The sequence below is a fragment of the Metopolophium dirhodum genome, chromosome 1 (assembly GCF_019925205.1).
Source record: "Metopolophium dirhodum isolate CAU chromosome 1, ASM1992520v1, whole genome shotgun sequence".
Lineage (NCBI taxonomy): Eukaryota > Metazoa > Arthropoda > Insecta > Hemiptera > Aphididae > Metopolophium > Metopolophium dirhodum.
Genome location: NC_083560.1, coordinates 140,638,255 through 140,660,834, shown reverse-complemented (window position 1 = coordinate 140,660,834; position 22,580 = coordinate 140,638,255). Strand labels below are relative to the sequence as shown.

General features: G+C 29.4%; 1 protein-coding gene and 1 pseudogene across 1 annotated transcript; one reads left to right on the top strand and one right to left on the bottom strand.

The window, feature by feature from the left end:
* Nucleotides 1-4,657: 4,657 nt before the first annotated feature.
* Nucleotides 4,658-6,136, top strand: LOC132932860 (uncharacterized). Its single transcript, XM_060999212.1, has 4 exons — nt 4,658-4,844; nt 5,398-5,496; nt 5,653-5,791; nt 6,130-6,136. The coding sequence occupies exons 1-4, from the start codon at nt 4,658-4,660 to the stop codon at nt 6,134-6,136; spliced, it is 432 nt and encodes a 143-aa protein (XP_060855195.1).
* Nucleotides 6,137-16,960: 10,824 nt separating this feature from the next.
* Nucleotides 16,961-17,642, bottom strand: LOC132932859 (uncharacterized; annotated as a pseudogene).
* Nucleotides 17,643-22,580: the final 4,938 nt, after the last annotated feature.

Genomic DNA, 22,580 nt, shown 5'->3' with positions numbered 1-22,580 from the left:
GTCAAAATATTTTCAACATTTTATGGTGTATAGAAAATGCTAATATGAACATTCAGTGAAATTTTCAAGTATCTACAGTCATTCGTTTTTTAATTACAATAAAATAAGAAAATTGTTACATGAGAAATCGAGTAAATATCAAATGTTGTAAAAATATAAATTTCAGACGCTCATAAAAATTTAATTTAAGTTTCTTCTAAACATTTTTTTTTTTGATAAAGGTAGACAAACTTATGAGTAATCTTATATTACATTTTCAAAGCTTAGATTTAAAAAGAAAAATTTTTATGAATTCTCAACTCAAAATAATTTGCTATTTTTCGTGATTTTTCCGTATTTTGTCAAAATTTGAACTTTAAATGCTTATAATTAAAAACTGTGACTAAGGATTTTTAATTTTTTTCATCTGCCTTTGAAACAATAACCTAGGAGCCTTCTATTCAATTTTCAAGCTTTTTTAATCAACAGATAAAATTTTATTGATATTTATAGAAAAAAAACTAAAAAAATTGAAAACTGACAATGGCCGTAAACAGCTCAAAAAGAGTCAAAATATTTTGTAAATTTTATGGTGTATAGAAAATGCTAATATAAACATTCAGTCAAAATTTCATGTCCCTACGGTCATTTGTTTTAGAGTTACACCAAAAACCAAAATCGATTTTCTCAAAAACAGATTTTGCGTAAAAATTCCCGTTTTTTCCTTAATCTTTCTTTTGTTTTTCACGTCGCTTGTGAAAACTACTGGGAAATTTTTACTTTTGACACCCCAAAGTACCAACTAGATTCACTTTACTATCAGAAAAGTTACTATTGAAGAAAATCCAAGTACTTTTACTGTCCTAAAAGGTAATGACAGACACAAAAATAAAAAAAAATAAAAAATAAAAAAAAAACACACATCATTGTAAAATCAATACATTCATCGCTTCGCTCAGAATCTAAAAATGTCTACAAGAAACTTAAATTAAATTTTTATGATCGTTTGAAATTCATATTTGTACAACATTTGATATTCACTCTATTTCTCATGTAACGATTTTCTTATTTTGTTGTAATTAAAAAACGAATGACTGTAAAATACTTTAAAATTTCACTGAATATTTATATTAGCATTTTCTATACACGATATATCGTTCTATCAGCAGTTGATAAATATTAAAAATACATAGAAACAATTTTTTTTTATAAGCAATTAAAGTTCAAAGAATTTTTATTTATCGATTTTTGATATTTTGTTGTAATTTAGAAACGAATAACTCAAAGTGTTCACAGGTAAAATTTTCAATTTATTTTGACACATTTTTAGCTATTTATAGCCATGAGAATTTTTTTAAATATAATTTATTTATCAGTTAAAAATTCATGAGCACGGAGAAAAACAAAAAAAAATGAAGGAAAACCCGGAGTTTTTACGCAAAATCGGTTTAACAAAATCGATTTTGGTTTTTGGTGTAACTCTAAAACAAATAACCTTTATAGATTCATGCAATTTTCACTGGTTGTTATACTAACGTTTTCTATACACAATAAATTTTCAAATAATATTGATTTGTTTTAACTGTTTCCGGACATTTTCAGTTTCCAAAATTGTAGAGAAGAATTTTTTCTAACAATCGTAAGATGCACGTTATGATATTTTAATTAACTAGTTAAATAATTAATTGATCAAAAGTAAGAAGATAACTTGTTAATTTACCATGTGATATTGGACGATAGAAATACGATATCAAAAATCGGATTTCTTACGATTGTTAAAATAGTTCTCCTCTACAATATTTATAAAAGGTATTTTTACTGTAAACCGATTCAATAAACCGTATTACTTGAAGAACAAAAGTATAGTTTTTATTTGTATAAAATTCGGATACGAAGTGGCCGCACTATTGAACAAAATATGGCATAAAAACACGGTTTCGTAATTCCAGTAATACGGCTTATTTAAGTGGTTTACAGCAAAACTACCTATAATAAAAATTGTAGAGAAGAATTTTTTTAACAATCGTAAGAAGCCCGATTTTCGATATTTTTATTAATTAGTTGAATAACTAATTGATAAAAAGTTAAAAACCTTGTTAATTTACCATGTGATATTGGACGATAGAAATACGATATCAAAAATCGGATTTCTTACGATTGTTAAAAAAGTTCTCCTCTACAATTTTTATAATAGGTAGTTTTATTGTAAACCGCTTCAATAAGCCGTATTACTTGAAGAACAAAAGTATAGTTTTATTAGTAGGTATGAAATTCGGATACGAATACAAAATATAAAACCGAACAAAATTAAATAATATTTGTCATGAAATATAATATAATAATCATTTTCTTATCTGGGTTATTTATAAACTATGTACGGGCGTACGGCTGCGATGGAAAACCCGTTTTGACCTTTGGTGCGGTACTGCTGTTATCGCGCGCGGGGTGGTGGTATGAACACCTAGTATCGAGCGCTGCCGCTGCCTATAATGGGCGCAGTACATGACGAGCGTAATTAAATGTTTTTTTACCGAAAAACATGGTTTTGTAATTCCAGGAATACGGCTTATTGAAGCGTTTTACAGTATAAATACCTATTACAAAAATTGTAGAGGAGAATTTTTTCTAGAAACGTAAGAAGCCCGATTTTTGATATCTTGTTCCAATCGTCCAATATCGCATGGTAAATTAACACGTTTTTTTAAACTTTTTATCAATTAATTATTTTACTAATTAATAAGAATATCGAAAATCGGGCTTCTTACGTTTCTAGAAAAAATTCTCCTCTACAATTTTTGTAATAGGTATTTATACTGTAAAACGCTTCAATAAGCCGTATTCCTGGAATTACGAAACAATGTTTTTATGCCATATTTTGTCTACTAGTGTGCCCTCTTAATCGAGTTTTATAAAAACTGTAAAATAATCGATGGAAAAAAATAATCAACGTAATAATCGATTAATCGAAATAATCGAACAGCCCTATGGCGTCCTCTTAAGTATAATTCCATCAGAAAGAAAAGATAATGTTCTCCGACATATTGCCTCATACCCAACAGTAAAATCACATTATTGCCGTTCAACTACTGATAAACAATATCTAGATTCAACTTTGAATGTCACCAAAATGTATGATCATAATACAACTTTATGCTCTGCAGAAAATGAGCAATGCATTTCTATAAATGTGTATAGAGAAATATTCAACAATGAATTTAATTTATCATTTTTCTGTCCAAAAAAAGATTCATGCAACTTATGCGCTGAATATGAAACCTTGAAGAAAAATAATAATGATAAAATGATAAAGAAAAAGAAGAATATGAAAATCATATTATGTACAAAGAAATTATGCGTATAGAAAAAAATGACGATGAAATTATAAATACAGATATTGCTGTTATTTGTTTTGATTTACAAAATGTAATAACACTACCCAAAACAAATGTCAGCAGTGCGTTTTATAAGCGGAAATTATGTGTTTACAAAATGACTGCCCATTGTAACCTGTCTAAAAAAGTGTACTGTGCTATTTGGTCTGAAGCTACTGTTGAAAGATCTGGAAATGATTTAGCTTGTGCTGTCTTGCGTTGATTAGTGGCCATTTTAGCAGATAATCCAAATATAAAAAATATAGTAACATACAGTGGCGCCGAAGTCCATGTTTATGTATGGCAGCTGCCATACATATAAAAATTTGGCTGGGGGGTGGGTCCTTAGATGAAAATTAATAGGAATAGGATCACAAATTATTAAGTAATATTGTCCATTGGGCATTGAGAATATTTGGTATTAAACATCAATGTTTTGAACCCTGAACAGTAAACGCTAAATAGTTCATAATAAATAATAATACAATCAATAGTAAGAATAGTAACAACTATTAGCGCAGAAATCTGTCAGTTGCTCAGCACTCGTCACTAGTTAGCAGTCAGTCATTACTTTATTAAGTATTCAGGTCAGAGACTGAGTGACTTATTTGTTATTTTTGTTTAGTTTATTGTCTACAGTCTACTAGTGTTCATGTACTATTTCTGTTAACTGAATAGTTTATAATTAAATGAATTATTATTTAATATACTTAGTTTATATTTTTAGTTATCACTTTTTCTATTATTTTGACTTGAATTTTTGAGCACGTTTATTTTTAATAATTAAAATACTTTATTACCCATATTAATATATTATATGAATGTTACTGCCTTATCGACTATTATTTATGCAAATAGAATTGAGTATACTTATTTTATGTACATACGTATATGGTATATCCGATATCGTTTATAGAAACATTAGAAACAAATATTTTGGACCGAACAAAAATAATAATAGAAACCATTAACCAATAAAGATAGGTATCCGCCGACCGGCGACCATCTACCCCACTACCATAATTAATTATACTACATTATTACCGTCCATCAATTATGTTATCAACAATGTCCATAAATAGGCAAATAGCTATTGATTCCTATAGATTGTGATACAACACTATCTTCGAAAATCAACTGCGCCTTCACTAATATAATTAGCCAGCTATTATACAAATAGACTGTGGTCTGTGACATTATATAAAACTGCTTAACTGTGTTTGTTTTATGTATTATTTAGAGTTAAATTGTCTAGTTGTGATTTGTGAAGTAAGTTACTTTATAGTTTCTACTAAAAATATTTAAATATGAGTTATATTAGTAAATGTGATTGCGGTAAATTAAGTTCTTCAATGAATGATTTAAATTGGAGTAGACATGTTAACTCATGTAAAGTACGAAAATTTAAAAGAAACTCACATGACATAAAATCTTTTTTTTCTGGAAGCAATAAAAAAAGCAAATTGACTCACCAAATTACTGATGCAAAAAATAGTAAGTACTTACTCAATTTATTTAATTGTTTTATTTTCTTTTAAAATAAAACTACAGATATCAAATAAATAATTTTATCTTAATAAATAGGTAGGTATTATCTTAAATAATAAATATAAATCTTAATAATATATTAATATGAGTAATTTATTATTAGTTATGTATGTCTATTGGCTATCTCATACTGCTTATTGTACTATTACATACCTCTTGTCTTATTAGTTTTTAGTTTTTACATTAATTTATCCCACAACTGATTTTGGAATATAAAATACTTAGTAAAAAAAGAGTAATAAAAATAAGTTAGTTAATAAAGAATGCTCTGATGAAAATTATTTTCAAAAATATACTTTATTTAATTAATTTTTTGCAAACTATAATATTACCTTTGTATAGGTAACTCATTTTTAAGTAGGTTTTTTTGTATATGTACTTACATTTGTATATACCTACTTATAAACCTATATGATAGGTATATGCAGAGTGTTTTTATGATCAATTTCCTTATTGGATATACAGCTAGGACAATCTTTGATTTAATACATATTTTTAGCTCTTGTTGATTTAAATGAAGAACCAGTACATAAAGAATCTTTGATTAAATCTGAACTTCAACAAGATACTGAGATAAATACATGTTTGGAAAAAAAAGGTATGTACCTATCCATATTACACAACTTTTTTAAATTATTTATATCGTTTTAAATATTTAATTGTTTACACCTAAATTAACTCATCAACTTTTGAAGATAAATATCCTTATTGGATATACAGCTAGGACAATCTTTAATTTAATACATATTTTTAGCTCTTGTTGATTTAAACAATGATTTAAATGAAGAACCAGTACATAAAGAATCTTCGATTGAACTTGTCGAATGTGAACTTCAACAAGATACTGAGATAAACACATGTTTGGAAAATAAAGGTATATACTTATATTATTCGCCCTTTTTTAAGTATCTATTTATATATTTATATATTTGGAATTTGGAATTTTCTGCATCTTTGCCTAGTATCAGTTTTATAATAGGTTGAAGGTATATATATTATGTAACCTTCAGATAATCTGATAGTATTAGTAACTCTTTTTATAATATTAATCATTATGTGTATATTGCTTCCTCTATATACTGTATTTTTCTATCATAGTATCATAAAAATTGCTACTTGTAATGTTGGGTAAGTGTAACACCCGCTTAGGTAAAATATACATGTTTTTTTGAATTATATTGGGCTCATTACCTATAATTAATTAAGATATAATATTTATTTTATTTGATAGATCATAAGAATAACAAAGTCCTAAATATAATTTTTATAGTACCATAAAACTATTTACTTAGTAGTTAGTATAATTTTTTAACTGTCAACTCATAAACTTATATTGTAGATGATATGGATATAATGAAAAATGATCCTGCAGTTTTTGCTAATATGTCTTTTTTGTCACCGGAAATTAAAGATTACATCTTCAAATTTGGTCCTTGTCAACCGTTACAAAATGATTTTCCTAATAAAATATTTCCATTTGAAATTAACAAAGAAAAAATAAAGAGAAGCTTTAATGATAAACATTATTACAGAATTTTACCTGACAAATCAAAATGCCATCGTGATTGGTTGTCCTATTCATTAAGCAAAAATAAAATTTTTTGTATACATTGCATGCTTTTTGGAACCAATTTGCATAGTAATTTAGAAAAATCTTGGACCAAAGAAGGATTTAATAAATGGAAAAATTGTTCATTTGCTATTCAAAGACATGAGTTAACTTCAGATCATGTAACATCATCTTTAAAATTTAAGTTACGTCAAAAGAATTTACCAATTTTACCTTCAATTGAAAGTAATAGAAAAACTCAGATAGCAATGAATAGAAACGTTTTATTAGAGCTTATAGACATTGTTATATATATGGGACGTCATAATCTGGCATTTCGTGGGCATTGTGAGGATTGGTCTTCAAATTCCAGAGGTAATTTTAAGAACTTAGTTATACTAATGTCTAAAAATTCAGGACCATTAGCGGAACACATAAACCGTATTCAACAAAATGGAAAACATGAAACATCTTTTGTTTCATGGCAAAGACAAAATCAGCTGATTGAAGCTATTGCCGAAGATATTTCTTTTCAAGTACGGTCATTTATTAAAGTTGTAAAAATGTTTAGCATATCAATTGATACCACATTTGATGAATCTCGTAAGGAACAAATATCATTTATAATACGGTAAATAAATACATATAACTGATATCAGTTACATTGTTTATTAGTGTCTTGTTTAATTTATGTTTTTTTAGATATGCTGATGAAGTTACCGGTGAGATTCATGAAAGATTATTAGCAGTAAAGGAATCACCAGTTACATCTGGAAAAAATTTATATGATATTTTTGTAAATGTAATGGAAACTGAAAATTTAAATTGGAAAGAAGAGAACTATAAAGGCCTCCAAGCACGTATTAAATCAGAAAGCCCACAAGCATTATTTGTTTGGTGTCACTCACATCGCTTAGCTTTGGTAGTAAAACAAGCAGTATCGTGTAACTCCAACGCTGTTGATTTATTTGGGAACTTAGAAACTCTCTATACTTTTCTTTGGTGTTCAAAAAAAGAGCAGCGATTTTCAGAGAAATTCAAATTGAATGTGGTAAGATGGAAGGTAAAAAAAATCCATTGCATGCAGTTAAGAGAGTAAGCACCACTCGATGGAGTTCTCATTCAGCAGCATTAAATGTAGTTTTGAAATTCCACAATGCAGTTTTAAAAACATTAAACCAAATTAAAGATTCCGAAGGATCTGCTGATGTAGTAGTTGGTGCAAGTTGCAGTGGCTTGATATCATATCTTACATCCCAACGTTTTCTTCTAACAGCATTATTATTCAAAACTATATTTGATATACTTGAACCTGTCACCCGCCAATTGCAATCACAAGATATGGATATGCTTATGGCCACGAATATTTTAAATAATGTGATTCACCGAATCAAAGAACTTAGAAATGATGATGCTTTTAAAAGATTGCTAAAAATTACTGATGAGTTTACTGAAAATAGTGTTGTTGACTTTTTACCTCTTGTATCTAGTCGACCGAAACGTGTTCCAAGAAAATCAGGTGTATATTATTTTCAAAATAAATATCAATTATTTTATATTTATTAAGAAATTATGTTTGTTCTAAATTAGGAAATTTAATATTAATTTCAGGTGAACTTTCTCGAGATGAAATTATATCCTGTCCCATGAAAAAATTTAAAATTGATACATACAATATCATAATAGATATTCTTTTAGCAGAGTTAAGTGGACGTTTTGAAAGCACCAATATAGAGCCCTTAAAAGACTTATCCCTTCTTTCATCTAGACGTATTCGACAAGTTCAAAATAATCCACACATTGTACCTTGTGATGCCTTTGACGCTTTGTGTACTATGTACACACAAATTGATAAAAACACATTATTAACATAATATATTGAATTTTGTAAACATTTTACAGAAATAGAAAACAGTATTGTACTTCCTAAGTATCTTAACACGAATGTAATAGTTGATTATGAAGATTCGCTAGAGTTAGATGCCTATAGTTACGATCAGTGTTGGGATTATCTAGATAATTTTATCTAGATAATTTATCTTGGATAAATAACAATTTATCTTTATCTTATCTAGATAAATATAAATAAACTATTGACAACTATCTTAAGAATTTATCTTAGATAAACGATTTATTTATCTAGATATTTAGATAAATTATTCGAGTAAATACTTTTTTAAATTAAAATTGTATTATTTTAATTATTTTTCATTATTATTTAATATTTTCTATGGGAATTGTTTTCATTGCTAAATAGTAAATGCTAATGGTAGGTACAAAAATATTTCTATCGGCCAATTCAACAATAATAATGGGATTATTTGTGTTTATTACTTTATTTCAGTATTATTATCTGAGTATTATTTATAGATATTATAAATAGGTACACACACTAACACAGTAACGCACATTACGCGGGTTAAACTGATTGGTGACTGGGCTCTTTCCCCCTCACCCATCATGTAATTCCAAATAAACAGAATGATCCATCGAGGAAAAATAATAATATGATGTTATATTATAATAAATATTTTTGTTCATACTACTAACACTGGTCACTGATGCAAGACCAAATTTCTAACATTCACGAATGTTGTGTCAGCTTGAAGTTTGAAGGTACTTTAAGTTGGTAGTACTCCATACAATATAAATTTTAATTTCTATTATTATGAAATGGCTAGATTTATAATTATTTTAGGTTATTTCCTATTATTATTTGTTGCCATTAGTAATGAGTAATGACTGGTGTAAATTACTATTTAAGTCTGTGATTGTTTTTTGAATGATTGTTTCTCACTTTCTCTCAGTTTAAAATTTATTTACAAAATGGATAAATATCTAATAATTTCGAAGAAGGCAAGTTCAAGTAAACGAACAATTCAAGAAGTAGATGATGACACTGCAGATGACATTGGTTCCAATCAAAATATAGAAACACCAGAACATACATCACTTGAAACCTTACAAAAATCATATTTGTTTAATGGACAGTTCTTTACTATTATACATTGCGACGGACTTAAGTTAATAGCACAATGCAAAAACTGTTCAAAAGTAATTCATGGTCAAAAAATGTCAACTGGAAATTTCCTAAGCCACTTAAAAGTAATTATTAATACCTTGATTAATACACATAGGTATATAGTATAGAAAGATTTAATAATTTTAAAAAAAAAATTATTATTTATGTCCTACGGTTCGCCTATATAAATGTATACATTATTTATAGCATAAACATAAAGTATTATTACATCAAGTAGAAGAGGCTCGAAGCAATGCTAAACTTTCAAATAAAACAAATGTATTTACCCGACCAACCAAAAAACTTACAAAACAACAGGTATCTATACATTTTTCATTTTTAATTTAAGTCAGGGATTTATAAGTTATTTAACTTATCAACTCATAATTAAAAGACCTACAAATTGTATTTGAAACAATAATCTTATAAGAAACAGAAGTAAACCATTTCAATATTGTGTATTGTACCCAATCATTAATTACGTAGGTACAATACTGTAAATTGACAAATACATAACTAAAAGTAAATATATTATTTGGTAAATATTCTTTGGTGTAAGTTATTATTTTACATTTAATATGAGACCTTAAGCCTTTATTTACTTTATATTTTACTATTTTATTATATAGGTACCTTACAATAATTTATATTTGATGGATCAGATATTATATTATACCTAGACTATAATATGATTTATACAATTATGTTTGCATTTTCTTGATATCAATATTGAAATGCAAACTATAAAAGTGCATATCAATTTAAAAACTTATCATAAATAAAGACTGTAAAAAGAATATTAAAATGATTTTAAGTATGTACTCACTGCAAAAGTATAAAGTATTTGAATATCTGTATTCAAAAACTTTTTCTTTCTTGTACTTTAGTAGTATTTAAATAATTTTATCTGGTATTGAATATTAATGTATTTTAAATACTTTCATAATTTATACTATTTATAATTATTATTATGGTTTATTCATAGATCAATTATTTTCTATTGTTTGTATAGTGTAAATATGAACATTATTATGTTCAATAGACATAATATACAATTTCTATTTCATTTTAAACAAATTATTGCTTTTAAAATATAACTTCCATAAGGCATATCAAAAATAATTAATTAAAAAAAAAAAACTTACTCAAATACTTTTTAAAAGTATTCTTTTTTTCTATTGAAGTGTTCAAATTAAAATGTAGTATGAAACATAAATATTCTATTACCTATGTCTTTAAATTATTGATACTATATTATTAAATGCATTAATATTTGTTTCAGATAAATAAAGTAGTGTTTGATTATATCATTGATGAAATGAAGCCTCTGGTTACATGCGAAAAACCTTCTTTTCAAAAGCTAATCATGGAATTGTCTGGAATTACTGATACTGCTTTATTACCAAATAGAAAACAGTTAGCAAGTGATTTAAAAGAAAGATATACAACATACAAAATTACACTTTCAGAATTAGTAAAAAAACACTTATATATTTGTATCACTGCCGACATCTGGACTGCCAATAATAAAAGTTTCATGGGTATGACATGTCATTTTATTGATAATGAATCTTATGCAAGTCGTCACTCCTATGTTCTTGGATGTAGGAGAATGAAAGGTACACATGATTTCTTAAATATTGCTAAAGTTATTACAGAAATAATGGAAACATACAATTTAAATAATTCTAAAATCACACATATAGTAACAGATAATGCTACCAACTTTGGAAAATGTTTTCGTATTTTTTCAAATGTATTAGAACAGTCAAATGAATATGATGTTGGAAATTTTAATATTGATGATTCAGATACTGAGTGTGCAATCGATTATGATCACGACTCTGAAAGTGATAATGAAAACAATTATCCTGATATTGAAAGAATTAATGTTGGTTCAGTGTTAACCAACTATTACAAAACTAATGAACATAAAAACTATAATCATTTTTGTTTACCACAACACATGACTTGTATAGCACATTCTTTAAATTTGATAGCCACCACAGATATTTCCAAAATTTCTGATGAAAATTATAATCGATTATCTAAAACTACTTTTAACAAGGTACAAGCTTTTTGGAATCTGGTTAGTAGAAGTTCAGTAGCTTCAGATAAAGTTTATGAATATTGCAGCTGTAAGTTTCCAATTCCAGTTATTACTAGATGGAACTCTAAATATGATGCTACTCAAAAAGTGTTATTACATAAAAAGAAATTGGATATCATATTTGATGTATTGAAGTTAAATAAACTCAAACCTAATGAGTGGTTATTTTTGGAAGAATACTGCCTTTTGTTGAAACCATTATCAAATTCGTTGGACAAGTTACAAGGAGAAAAAAATAGTTATCTTGGTTATGTTGCTCCTACGTTAATAGTCTTGAGAAAATTGTTAATTCAGTCAAGTAATGTAAAATACTGCAAACCATTAGCTTCAGCATTAATTAGTTCTCTAGAAAAAATATTCAACTACATTTATGATTTAAGTAATGCAAAAAGCAAGAATTTTATTGTTGCCTCAATAAGTCATCCGAAGTTTAAAATGAGTTGGGTCCCAGTACGATATATAAGCTTATGTAAAGAATTATTTTTAAATGAATGCAATATATTTAAAGATGAAAATTCTATATCTGAGTCTGCATCTGATAATGCAGACAGTGATACTAGTGATGAATTCTATAGTAATTTAACTGGACATTTAACCACATCTTTTCATCCGCCTGCGCAAGATAGTGATTCAGCTGAAATTGATACAAGTGTTTCAAATACAGCTGGTGTTGAAGCATTAACATATCTTAACTCAAAAAAAAAAGAACTTATGTCACTTAATGATGTTCCAATTGTCAAACAAGTATTTCTTAAGTATAACACAACCTTACCATCGTCAGCTCCGGTTGAAAGACTGTTTAGTAAGGCCATACAGGTGTTAACTCCTAGACGTAATCGTCTTAGTGATGATGTTTTTGAAATGCTTTTATGTTGTAAGTCTACTGAATGATTTTTTTTCTTCAAATAAGTAGAGGAAACTTATTAAATTATGTTAAATTATGTTAAATTAATAAATAAATTGCAGTAATAGTAACATGTAACAATGTTAACCTATGTTAAAATGTATTATAACATTTAATTATGTACCTACCTATTTGTTTTAATTGTTATTGTGTTACTTCAAATAAAAAGATTTTTAACATGCAACTATGTTTAGAAGTTTATTCTTTATAACATAATTATTAATTATGTTCTTTTAAATGAATGTTTTACTGTTGTTTCTACTTTAAAAAATAATACTTCATTTGTGTATTGTAGTAGATAGTACCTCATAACTAAGGTGACCATACGTCCAGTTTTTAAAAAAAAATATATGGTCACCTTACTCATAACTCGTAAGCCACTAGCTGTGATTTATTATTCTACCTTTATATACAACAGATATTAATACTTTTTTTTTTATTAATAATTCATCCAGATCTCTGTTCTATTAAAAGGACACTGAATTCTGTATAGTAGCTGTGTTGGTTACTGAAAATAGTATAGTTAAACATCTATGGTGAAAAATTAATTATATTTTTTCATATTATATAATTTATCTTAATTTTATCTAGATAAAATAGTTATTTAATTATCTTTATCTAGATAAAAATTAAATTTATTTATCTCTATCTTTATCTAGATAAAATATGTATTGTTTATCTTTATCTTTATCTAGATAAAAAATTAGTTATCTATTCCCAACACTGGTTACGATGGTATGGATAAAGATTCTGCACAAATTGGTAATCATAACATAGCAAGCACGAGGGAATTATTTAATTTATTTTGTTTGGCTAAATTAGCTAATATTTTTCCAAATTTATATTTAGTTTTAAAATTAGCTGTTACATTACCTGTAACAAGCTGTAGCGTAGAGCGAACGTTTTCTAAATTAAAACTTATAAAAACAAAGTTAAGAACACCTACCTATGTCACAAGATCGTCTCGAGAGTTTAATGAAAATATCATGTGAGCAAGATATAATTATTAATAATGAAAATGTAATTTTGTTATTTGCAGCTAAAAGTAGTGTTCTAACTAAATGTTTGATTTATTAGTACATGTTTAATACTTATATTGTTATGAAAGGACATAATTATTATTAATACTATATATTGTATAATATAATATAAAATAAAAGGTTCAATTTTATTTATATCTTTGTATTTTATAGTAACTAAAACTAATATCGTTGAAGGCAATTCAATATAATCTGTATATTATATATTTATGTTAATTATTACATAGTTGGAAAAAGAAGAAAAAGCTTATAAAAATAAGAGTGTGTAGAAAATTGTTTGTGACAGGTTTCATATTTTATTAGTGGGTTGTGTTGTGTTTGGCGTGGGTGGGTGGGTGGTTGTTGGAGATTCTTGCCATACATTTAATTTTGTACTTCGGCGCCACTGGTAACATGGTCTGATAGTTGCGTCTCTTAAAATCGTAATAGTATTATTTCAACAGCTATGATAATTTTTTAACAAAAACAAACAAATAAATTCCATAACTATGAACTACTCTGTTGCTGGATACTCATGCATTCAAAAGGTGGACAATGCCCATTCGCAAATAGAAAAATCACTAATGCACATAGAAGTATGGTCACCAATTGGATTGATTCGAGCATTATTAAATGTTAATCGTAAATCGCCATTTGAAATAATCCAAATGACAGTTAATGATTACAAAAACTATCACAGAATGTCAAAAAATTACAAATTTAATGTGTATTTGGTAAGATTGCTCAAATTAATTTTTCCCTATCAACTTTGCCTTATGTAAAATACAAAACTTGCCATGGAATAAAAGAATTTTTCGATGTAAATATATCCGATGACAATAAACCTGATTTAGCATTCAATATATTTAATCAACTTGATAAAGTATTTATTGACAATAAGATAATTAAAGAAAAAGCAAAAGATATAAGATCATAATATAATTTAATGGCAGATACTGACAAAGTTTATTATGAAAATATATTTTACAATGTATAATTGTTTTAAATTTTTTGAGAATTTTATCATTTATATTATAAGTAGTTGTTAATTTTTTTTTTAATTACTTACTTACGTCTTTACCTTCAAAGCAGACATTTTTAAATTTTAATATATTATATTATTAAGTAAAATATATTATAATTGATTATTATTATTTGTATCTGTACTTATAGTACCCCGAGTAGTATTTTGTATGCTCATGCCCGGTTGCACAAACGACCAATAACTGGTTATCGATCCGATAACTAGGTTATCAAGTCGATAAAAATTTGGACTGTTGTACAAAGGACCAATACGTTTTATCAATCCAATAAATATTGTGTTATCGGTTCGATATGTTGTAGACCCGATTTCGTAAATATTTTAGAAATATTTTAAGATGTTAGAGTTAAAAAGTAGTTTAAATTTTAAATATATTGATTTTCCAACACTAATCAGTCAGATACCTAAATTTGAACGTATAAACAATATTTCAATAAACATTTATAGTTTGAATGACAAAAAAACTATTTTTCCCTTGTATGTATGTAATACTGAAAGAAATAATCATTTTGACCTATTTTTGTATAATAATGATAAAACATCACATTATTGTTATATTCAAAATTTTTCAAGATTAATCAGAAGTCAGAAAACGAAAAAATGTTCGAAGTTAATTAAGTTTAAGTTCGAGATCACTGTCATTTTACTGGCAAATATAGGCAATGTCTCTGTCTTCAATGTAATTTCGAAATAACTAGTCCATCGTTCGTTCCAATATTCTTTCATAATTTATCTTATGATAGTCACTTCATAATTCGGGAACTAGGTTGCGATGATAAAGATATTCATATTATTCCTAATTCATCGGAAAAATATATATCCTTTAGCAAGGAAATCGCACCTAGATTTAGTATTAAATTTGTCGATACATTCCGTTTTATGAGTGAGTCGCTAAGTAAACTTGCAGCCAATTTATCTGAAGATAAGTCGAGGTTTAGAGAAACCCTAAAAATATATTATCAATAAAATCATTAGATTTAGTTTCACGGAAAGGAGTCTTCCCTTACGAATATGTCGATAGTTGGAGTAAATTAGACAATGCTTTTTTACCATCAAAGCTTGAATTTTATAACTCGTTAACAGATGAACAAATTAGTGATGAAGATTATATACACGCAAAACATGTATGGAATACATTTGGCGTAAAAAATTTGGGTGAATATAGCGATCTTTATTTAAAACTGATGTTACCATACTATACTGCGGCCACTGAGAGAGCGCTACCCGCTTGCGCATCCAAATGATCGAGCTCCGCGGTTTCGTAACCGAATTTCTCCCACTCTACCACCTATTCGCTGCCCGAAATACCCCCACTCGCTATGCGGCGACCGTGGCTAATTCCACGGCCGCCGCCAAGTGGTTTGTCTACAGCGGCTCAAGTAAATACAATGGAAATAATAACACCCACGACTGTTTCACCTGGTATATGTTTGTATTTTTATGTATGGTTATATATTATAGATATATAACAACTTATATTATAATATATGCATTTATTTATTAAATCTGTCATCAATATATAATCATACATTACATACAGGTAAAATGTATTTTGTAAAAAATAAAATAGAAAATAATAACAAAAAAATTTTAATTATACAAATAAGTCATTCAGAGTCTAAATCAGAACCACTGGTATCACATGTTCCAATTGTTCAGATGTGTTGTTCTCCTTCAGGTTCTTCATCCAATATTTCATCTGTGATGAAGTCGATTTTCCAAAATTTATCTTCTTCCTTTATGACGTGCTTAACAAAATTGGCCCACATTTCTGGTGTTACGTGTTCTACACCTTGTTTTAACAATTCTTGTACGTCTTTTATTTTAAATGTATTGTTAAGCGACCGGACATAATGTTTAACGGATGACCACGCGATCTCTATTGGGTTAAGCTCGCAGTGGTATGGAGGCAATCTTAATACGATTTTGTCATTTCCTTTCGCGTACTCGTCGATTACATATTTTTCGAGTTCCGATTTGATTTTTTTTACTTTTTCTAACAATACCGCCTTTACTATTGGTTGTATAACGACCTCGCCTTTACTTTCCAGCCAGTCTATAATTTTCTGTTTTTTTCCACGACCTCACTGGAGTTGGATCTTTTCTTACAGAATGATATGATGCATTGTCCATTATAATGACTGCCTTATCTTTAAGTAACGGTATAATTTTAACAAACCATTCAAAAAATGTTAGTACCATTCATTTCATCATGGTAGTCGGATGAGTTTGTTTTCGATTCGAAGCACAAAAGCCCCCCTGGGACAAATCCGTCAGATGATCCAATGTGTAAAACGATAAGTCGCTTACCTTTGCCCGAGGGGTCCTTTGTCCTGTTGTGAGGCCTCTATTGAAAGCGTCCCGTCGTGAAGTGACTGAACTGTCTAACCATGTTCTACTAAGTGTTTCTCCCGCGTCACGTCTCGTCTAAGTAATATATTTGTCTGCCTTCAGCTCTATATTGCTTTATGTTGCTCAAATAATTTTGCCGCCAAGTCACAAGGTCATCTCTTTTGAGAAGCGCGCTATTACGACATTTTTTGACGTACACAAACTGCAATTGTTTCAATATTTTTTGAAATGATGAACGTTTTAGATTTGGTAGTGTCTCATCTTCATTTATGGCAGTCATCATCTTTGCAATTGTGGGCACTTCACGATTGAGCCAAAAACTATGGATTTTTTGCCTTATTGCGTTTTTTGTCAAAATCGTCCACTTTTTCAATAATCGTAGGTCTATATTTCTTCTTGTTGGGCGATGATACAGTACCTTTATTTTTATATTCGGCCAAAGTTGTCTGAACTGTACGTTGACCAATACCGGTTGCTTTTGAAATTTTCAAAAGCATTTCTTTGTACTTCAATCGGGGGCTGTCGGGATTTTCAGGTTGTTGATTAACCATATCTTTGTACAGATTGATGATAATTTTTTTTTGACCAGTACCAATAAACTGCAGAAAAATAAATTAAATAATAAGAATTAGTAAGAAAAAATATTTTTAAAAAAATATATATTATATTTTATATATTTTTATATAAACACTTACCTTTCCACAAGGATTTATTTTCTTAGGTGAAGCAATATCAATAGGATCCATTGTAGACTGTAGTCTTACTAATACAATAGTAAATACTAAAAATATAGTGTACTTAAACACGCAAAAACAAAAACTCGGTAAATACTATGGCAATACGTAAAATACGGAAAACAGTAAACACTCTAGTTCACGCTGTATACAGTATACTGACTACAACTGTCACGTGATACGTATTGGCGGCGACGTTAGCAGCACCGACAACGGCGGCGGTAACTGTGACGGCGGCCAGCAAAACAAATGTCATACTCAACACCGGAAAAATTTAATGGAAGAGAAAACATAATATGCTACAAATGCAATGAAAAAGGACATTATGCAAACGATTGCAATTTTTCAAAAAACGAATAGTACCCAAGGTAAGAGAAAAACCGGAATATCTACCTAAATAAACAAATAACATTAATTTAAAAATCAACACCTCTAAATTTAACAGGGATAAAAAAATTGAAAAAAATAATTATATTCATTTTGTAGAAAATTGGTACAAATCAAAAAATTCAAATAAACTAATAATTAATATGAAGTAAACGACGATGACGAAAAAGCTATAGAAAACATCGTAACAATAAGTAGTTTGAACCCACTAAACGAATTTCAAAAATTCCTACTCAGCAATAACGATAGAACCGACTTCCTGTGCGATTACAGTGAACAGACGGTAAATATTTTTTCATTACAAAATGATATCGCAATCGGCCATTGCACAAGTCAATGCCTTACTATGTCGAAGGGGATCGCATTACAATTTAGAAATAAATTTAACAACGTTCAAAATTTAATAGACTAAAGAAAAAAAACGACCGAAATTGCTTATTTGAAAAACATACATACATACATACATACATCTCAAACAAACACACATTCAAATATATTATAATATAGTCTACATATAATATACATAGGTACTTACATATATCTAAACAATTATACACACATCATTATCACAAATCCCTAAACATATTATTATACAATTTATATACTTATTACTTACATATCAATAAAACGCATAGGTAAATGTATACATATAAATATGATATAACCATACACATACAAACTATAATATACCTACTATTAACCCCTTCGTGCATGTTGTGCCATATATGGCACAAATTAGTTGTTCGTAGTTTATAGCTTTGAAAATAAAGTTACAACGTTACTGCATAGATGGCCAGATTCGGCACAAAAAAAGCGAAAAATTTTGATGTAAGGTACGTCTATCTAGCGGTAAAATTACGAACTAATTTTGAAAAATAAACAACTGAAAAAATTATTTCCGTGCGGAGTGATAACCACTCATTTCATGTTATCATTACAAAAAATTGATACTACCGATTTCAGAAAAAAAAAATACTATAGTCGAGCCAACGAGAAAGTACTATTCCTTCGCGCATCCAAATGATCGAGCACCGCGGTTTCGTACCCAAATTTCTCCCACTCTACCATCTAGTTGCCGCCGTAAATACCCCCACTCACTAAACGGCGGCTGTCGACTAATTCCACGGCCGCCGCCAACCACTGGTTGTATACACCGGCTCAAGTAACACACCACCCCAAAAAAAATAACAGCTGGCGTCTGCCGTAGTGCCGAACCTATTATGTACCTAATACAGCAACAATACAAATAAATAATAATGTGTGTGTAATATCAATATTTTAATTATGCATTTATTTATTTTAACAAAAATGTCCAATTGTGCATTACATAATTTTTATACACATAACAAAATCATTAAATTACAAAAAAAAATTATAATAAAAAAAATATTTGAATGATAAAAAATAAAATACAAAGAAATCAATCCGAATCGAAGTCTGATTCCGAACAACTCGTATCACTTGTTATCGTCATGATATGACGTCCTTATGCTTGGGGAAGTTCGTCAAATACTTCATCTGTTATATGTTCAATGTTCAAAAACTTTTCTTCCTCCTTGACGACATGTCCCACAAAATTCGTCCACATTTCCGCTGTCACATGTTCCACGCCTTTTTTTAATAACTCCAGTACATCCTTTATTTTAAACGTATTATTATGTGTCCGGACATAGCTTTTTACAGAAGACCACGCGAGCTCGATAGGGTTTAGCTCGCAGTGGTATGGGGGTAATCGCAATACGATTTTGCCATTGTCTTTTGCGTACTCGTCTATTACGTACTTGTCGTATTGGTTTTTTATTTTTTAACTTTTATTAATAAATCATGTTTGACTATTGGATGGTTAACGATTTCACCTTTCATTTCAAGCCAATCGATAATATCTTTTTTTTCCAAGACATAGTTGGTATTTTGCATTTCTTTACGGAGTGATACGAAGCATTATCCATCACTATGACGGCGTTTTCTTTTAATAGTGGTAGAATTCGTACAAACCATTCATAGAATGTATCGCCATTTATCTCGTCATGGTAGTCCGTAGAATTGGTATTTGATTCGAAACACAAAAGACCCCCGGGACAAAACCATCTGTCGACCGGATGTGTAACACGATGAGACGCTTACCTTTTCCCGAGGGTTCTTTTTGTCCTGTGGTTAGGCCTTTGAGGAATGCATCTCGTGATGAATTTATTGTGGTATCGGTCCACGTTCTACTGTGTGTCTCGCCTGCGTTGACCCACGTTTCGTCCAAATAATAAATTGGTCTGTTTTGCTCTCTATAATGCTTTATTTTGACCAAATAACTTCGGCGCCAAGTTATTAAATCTTCTCTTTTGAGTAGTGCACTATTACGTTGTTCTTTTACGTATTGAAATTGTAAATCTTTCAACACTTTTTGAAATGACGACCGCTTAATGTTTGGAAGTGTTTCATCTTCATTAATGGCGATTAACATTTTATCGACTGTTGGTACTTCGCGGTTCCTCCAAAAATTGTGTATTTTCTGTCTTATTGCATTTTTATCGAATTCATCGATTTTTTCGATAATTGTAGGTTGAATTTTTTTCTTGTTCGGCGATGTAATTGTACCTTGATTCTTATACTCCGATAATATGTTTTGAACTGACCGCTGTCCTATACCCGAAGATTTTGAGATATCGACGATCATTTCTCTTAAGGTCATTCGAGGGCTGTCAGGATTTTCAAGCTGGTGTTTAACTATTTTCTTATATAAATTGACAATAATTTTCCTTTGACCAGTGCCGATGAACTAAAAAAAAAATTAAAATTTAAGAATTTAAGAATTTAAAAAATAGTATAAAAAAAAATAAAAAAATAAATAGTAAAAATACAAACACTTACTTTTCCACATGGATTTTTTTTGGAAGGAGACACAGCTGCGACATCCATATTGTACTTATTGTTATACGTAAAACTATTAAACAATTGTTAAGTAAAAAACGTAAAAAAAGTTAAATAAAACCGTATAAAACACCGGGGTGCGCGAAAAAACAAAAATGTTGTGTTTAAAATATCGGAGATGCTATTATAGTTCACGCTGTATACAAACACTGTCACCGTTTTCTGGTCGGCGGCGGCGACGGTGGTGGCAGCAGCGTCGGCGATGGTGGCGACATCGGTGTCGGCGGCCAGCGTTGACGGCGGCCAGCAGTTAGGGAGTTTTAGTGGTGGGAATGCGCGAGAACGGATGAGTTTTGGTCGCCGCCCAATAGTACTCTCTCGTTGGCTCGACTATACCTTGTAGTACATTTTGTTGTGAATCTAATAAAAGTAAGTTTAGATTTCTAAGTACTATACTTATTGAAATATATCATAAACTTATTGTGTGCCATATATGGCACAACATGCATTCAATTGAAACATAACATAATGTTATTGTGTGCCACATATGGCACAACATGCATACAATATAATATCACTATTTTTTTTTTATACTTTTATTTAGCTTCAAAAATGAAAACTTCAAAATTTTATCATCTACTTTAAAGAAATTCCAGATGGAATATTCCAGATAGTTATTTTTATTGAATAAATTTGAAAATGCATAAATATCACTTGCAGTGTCGCAACTAGAAAACAATGTGGGGGGGGGTACAACCCCTAAACCCCCCTGGTTGCGCCACTGGTCACTTGGACAGTTGCAAGAGTACCTATCAATAATTACAAAAACATATTTTGGGTGCATGTTTCCAAGATGGCACAAATAAAAATTGTACTATTTAATGCATGGTGGCCGTATATGGCACAAATGTACTATTGGTGCTCATTGTGCCATATTTGGCACAAATTAAACTATAGTCATTTTTTAGGGGAAGTTTAACTTGAATATTTTTTTAAACATTTTTCCCATTATCCTGATGTATTTTTACATAAGTACATTTTTTTTCGGAAAAAAATAAAAATTCATGCATGAAGGGGTTAAACATCATACAGTACTCATCAGTTTTCATTCTGAACTTATATAATAATATTTACAACACACACACATACACATATATACATACATACATACATACACACATACACATACATACATACATACATATATACGAACATACATCATGCTCATAATATAATATAAGGTACCTACAACATCACACATACCTATCTACAAATATTATACCAAAATATTATATACTTATTAATTACTGTTCGAACTTGAGCCTTTTCGTGCCTATTACGAACAGTGTGTCCGTTTGACACTTGTTGTCACCCCGCTGACGTTCCGACGCCGAAGTGCGCTTGCGCGAACTTTTGGCGATCGGCTTCGCTGACCACCGGTTGTCCGCGGCCCGGCCGTCGCTGTCTTTTTCCTGCGGTCGGACCGTTCGTTCCGTTCCGACTTGTGCACGTTTTGTTCGGGTGTGCCGACCACAAAACCTCGTGGTTGAGTCTTTTCGTGTGCGTACCCTTCTGTGCCGCCCGTAAAACGTGTCGTGTTCTTCGCACGCGTGTTGCCATCTTTCGCACCGCCGTCCGGTATTGGTCGCCGTGCCCGTGGTCGTTAATCATTTTAACATAATTATTATTATATACCTGCGC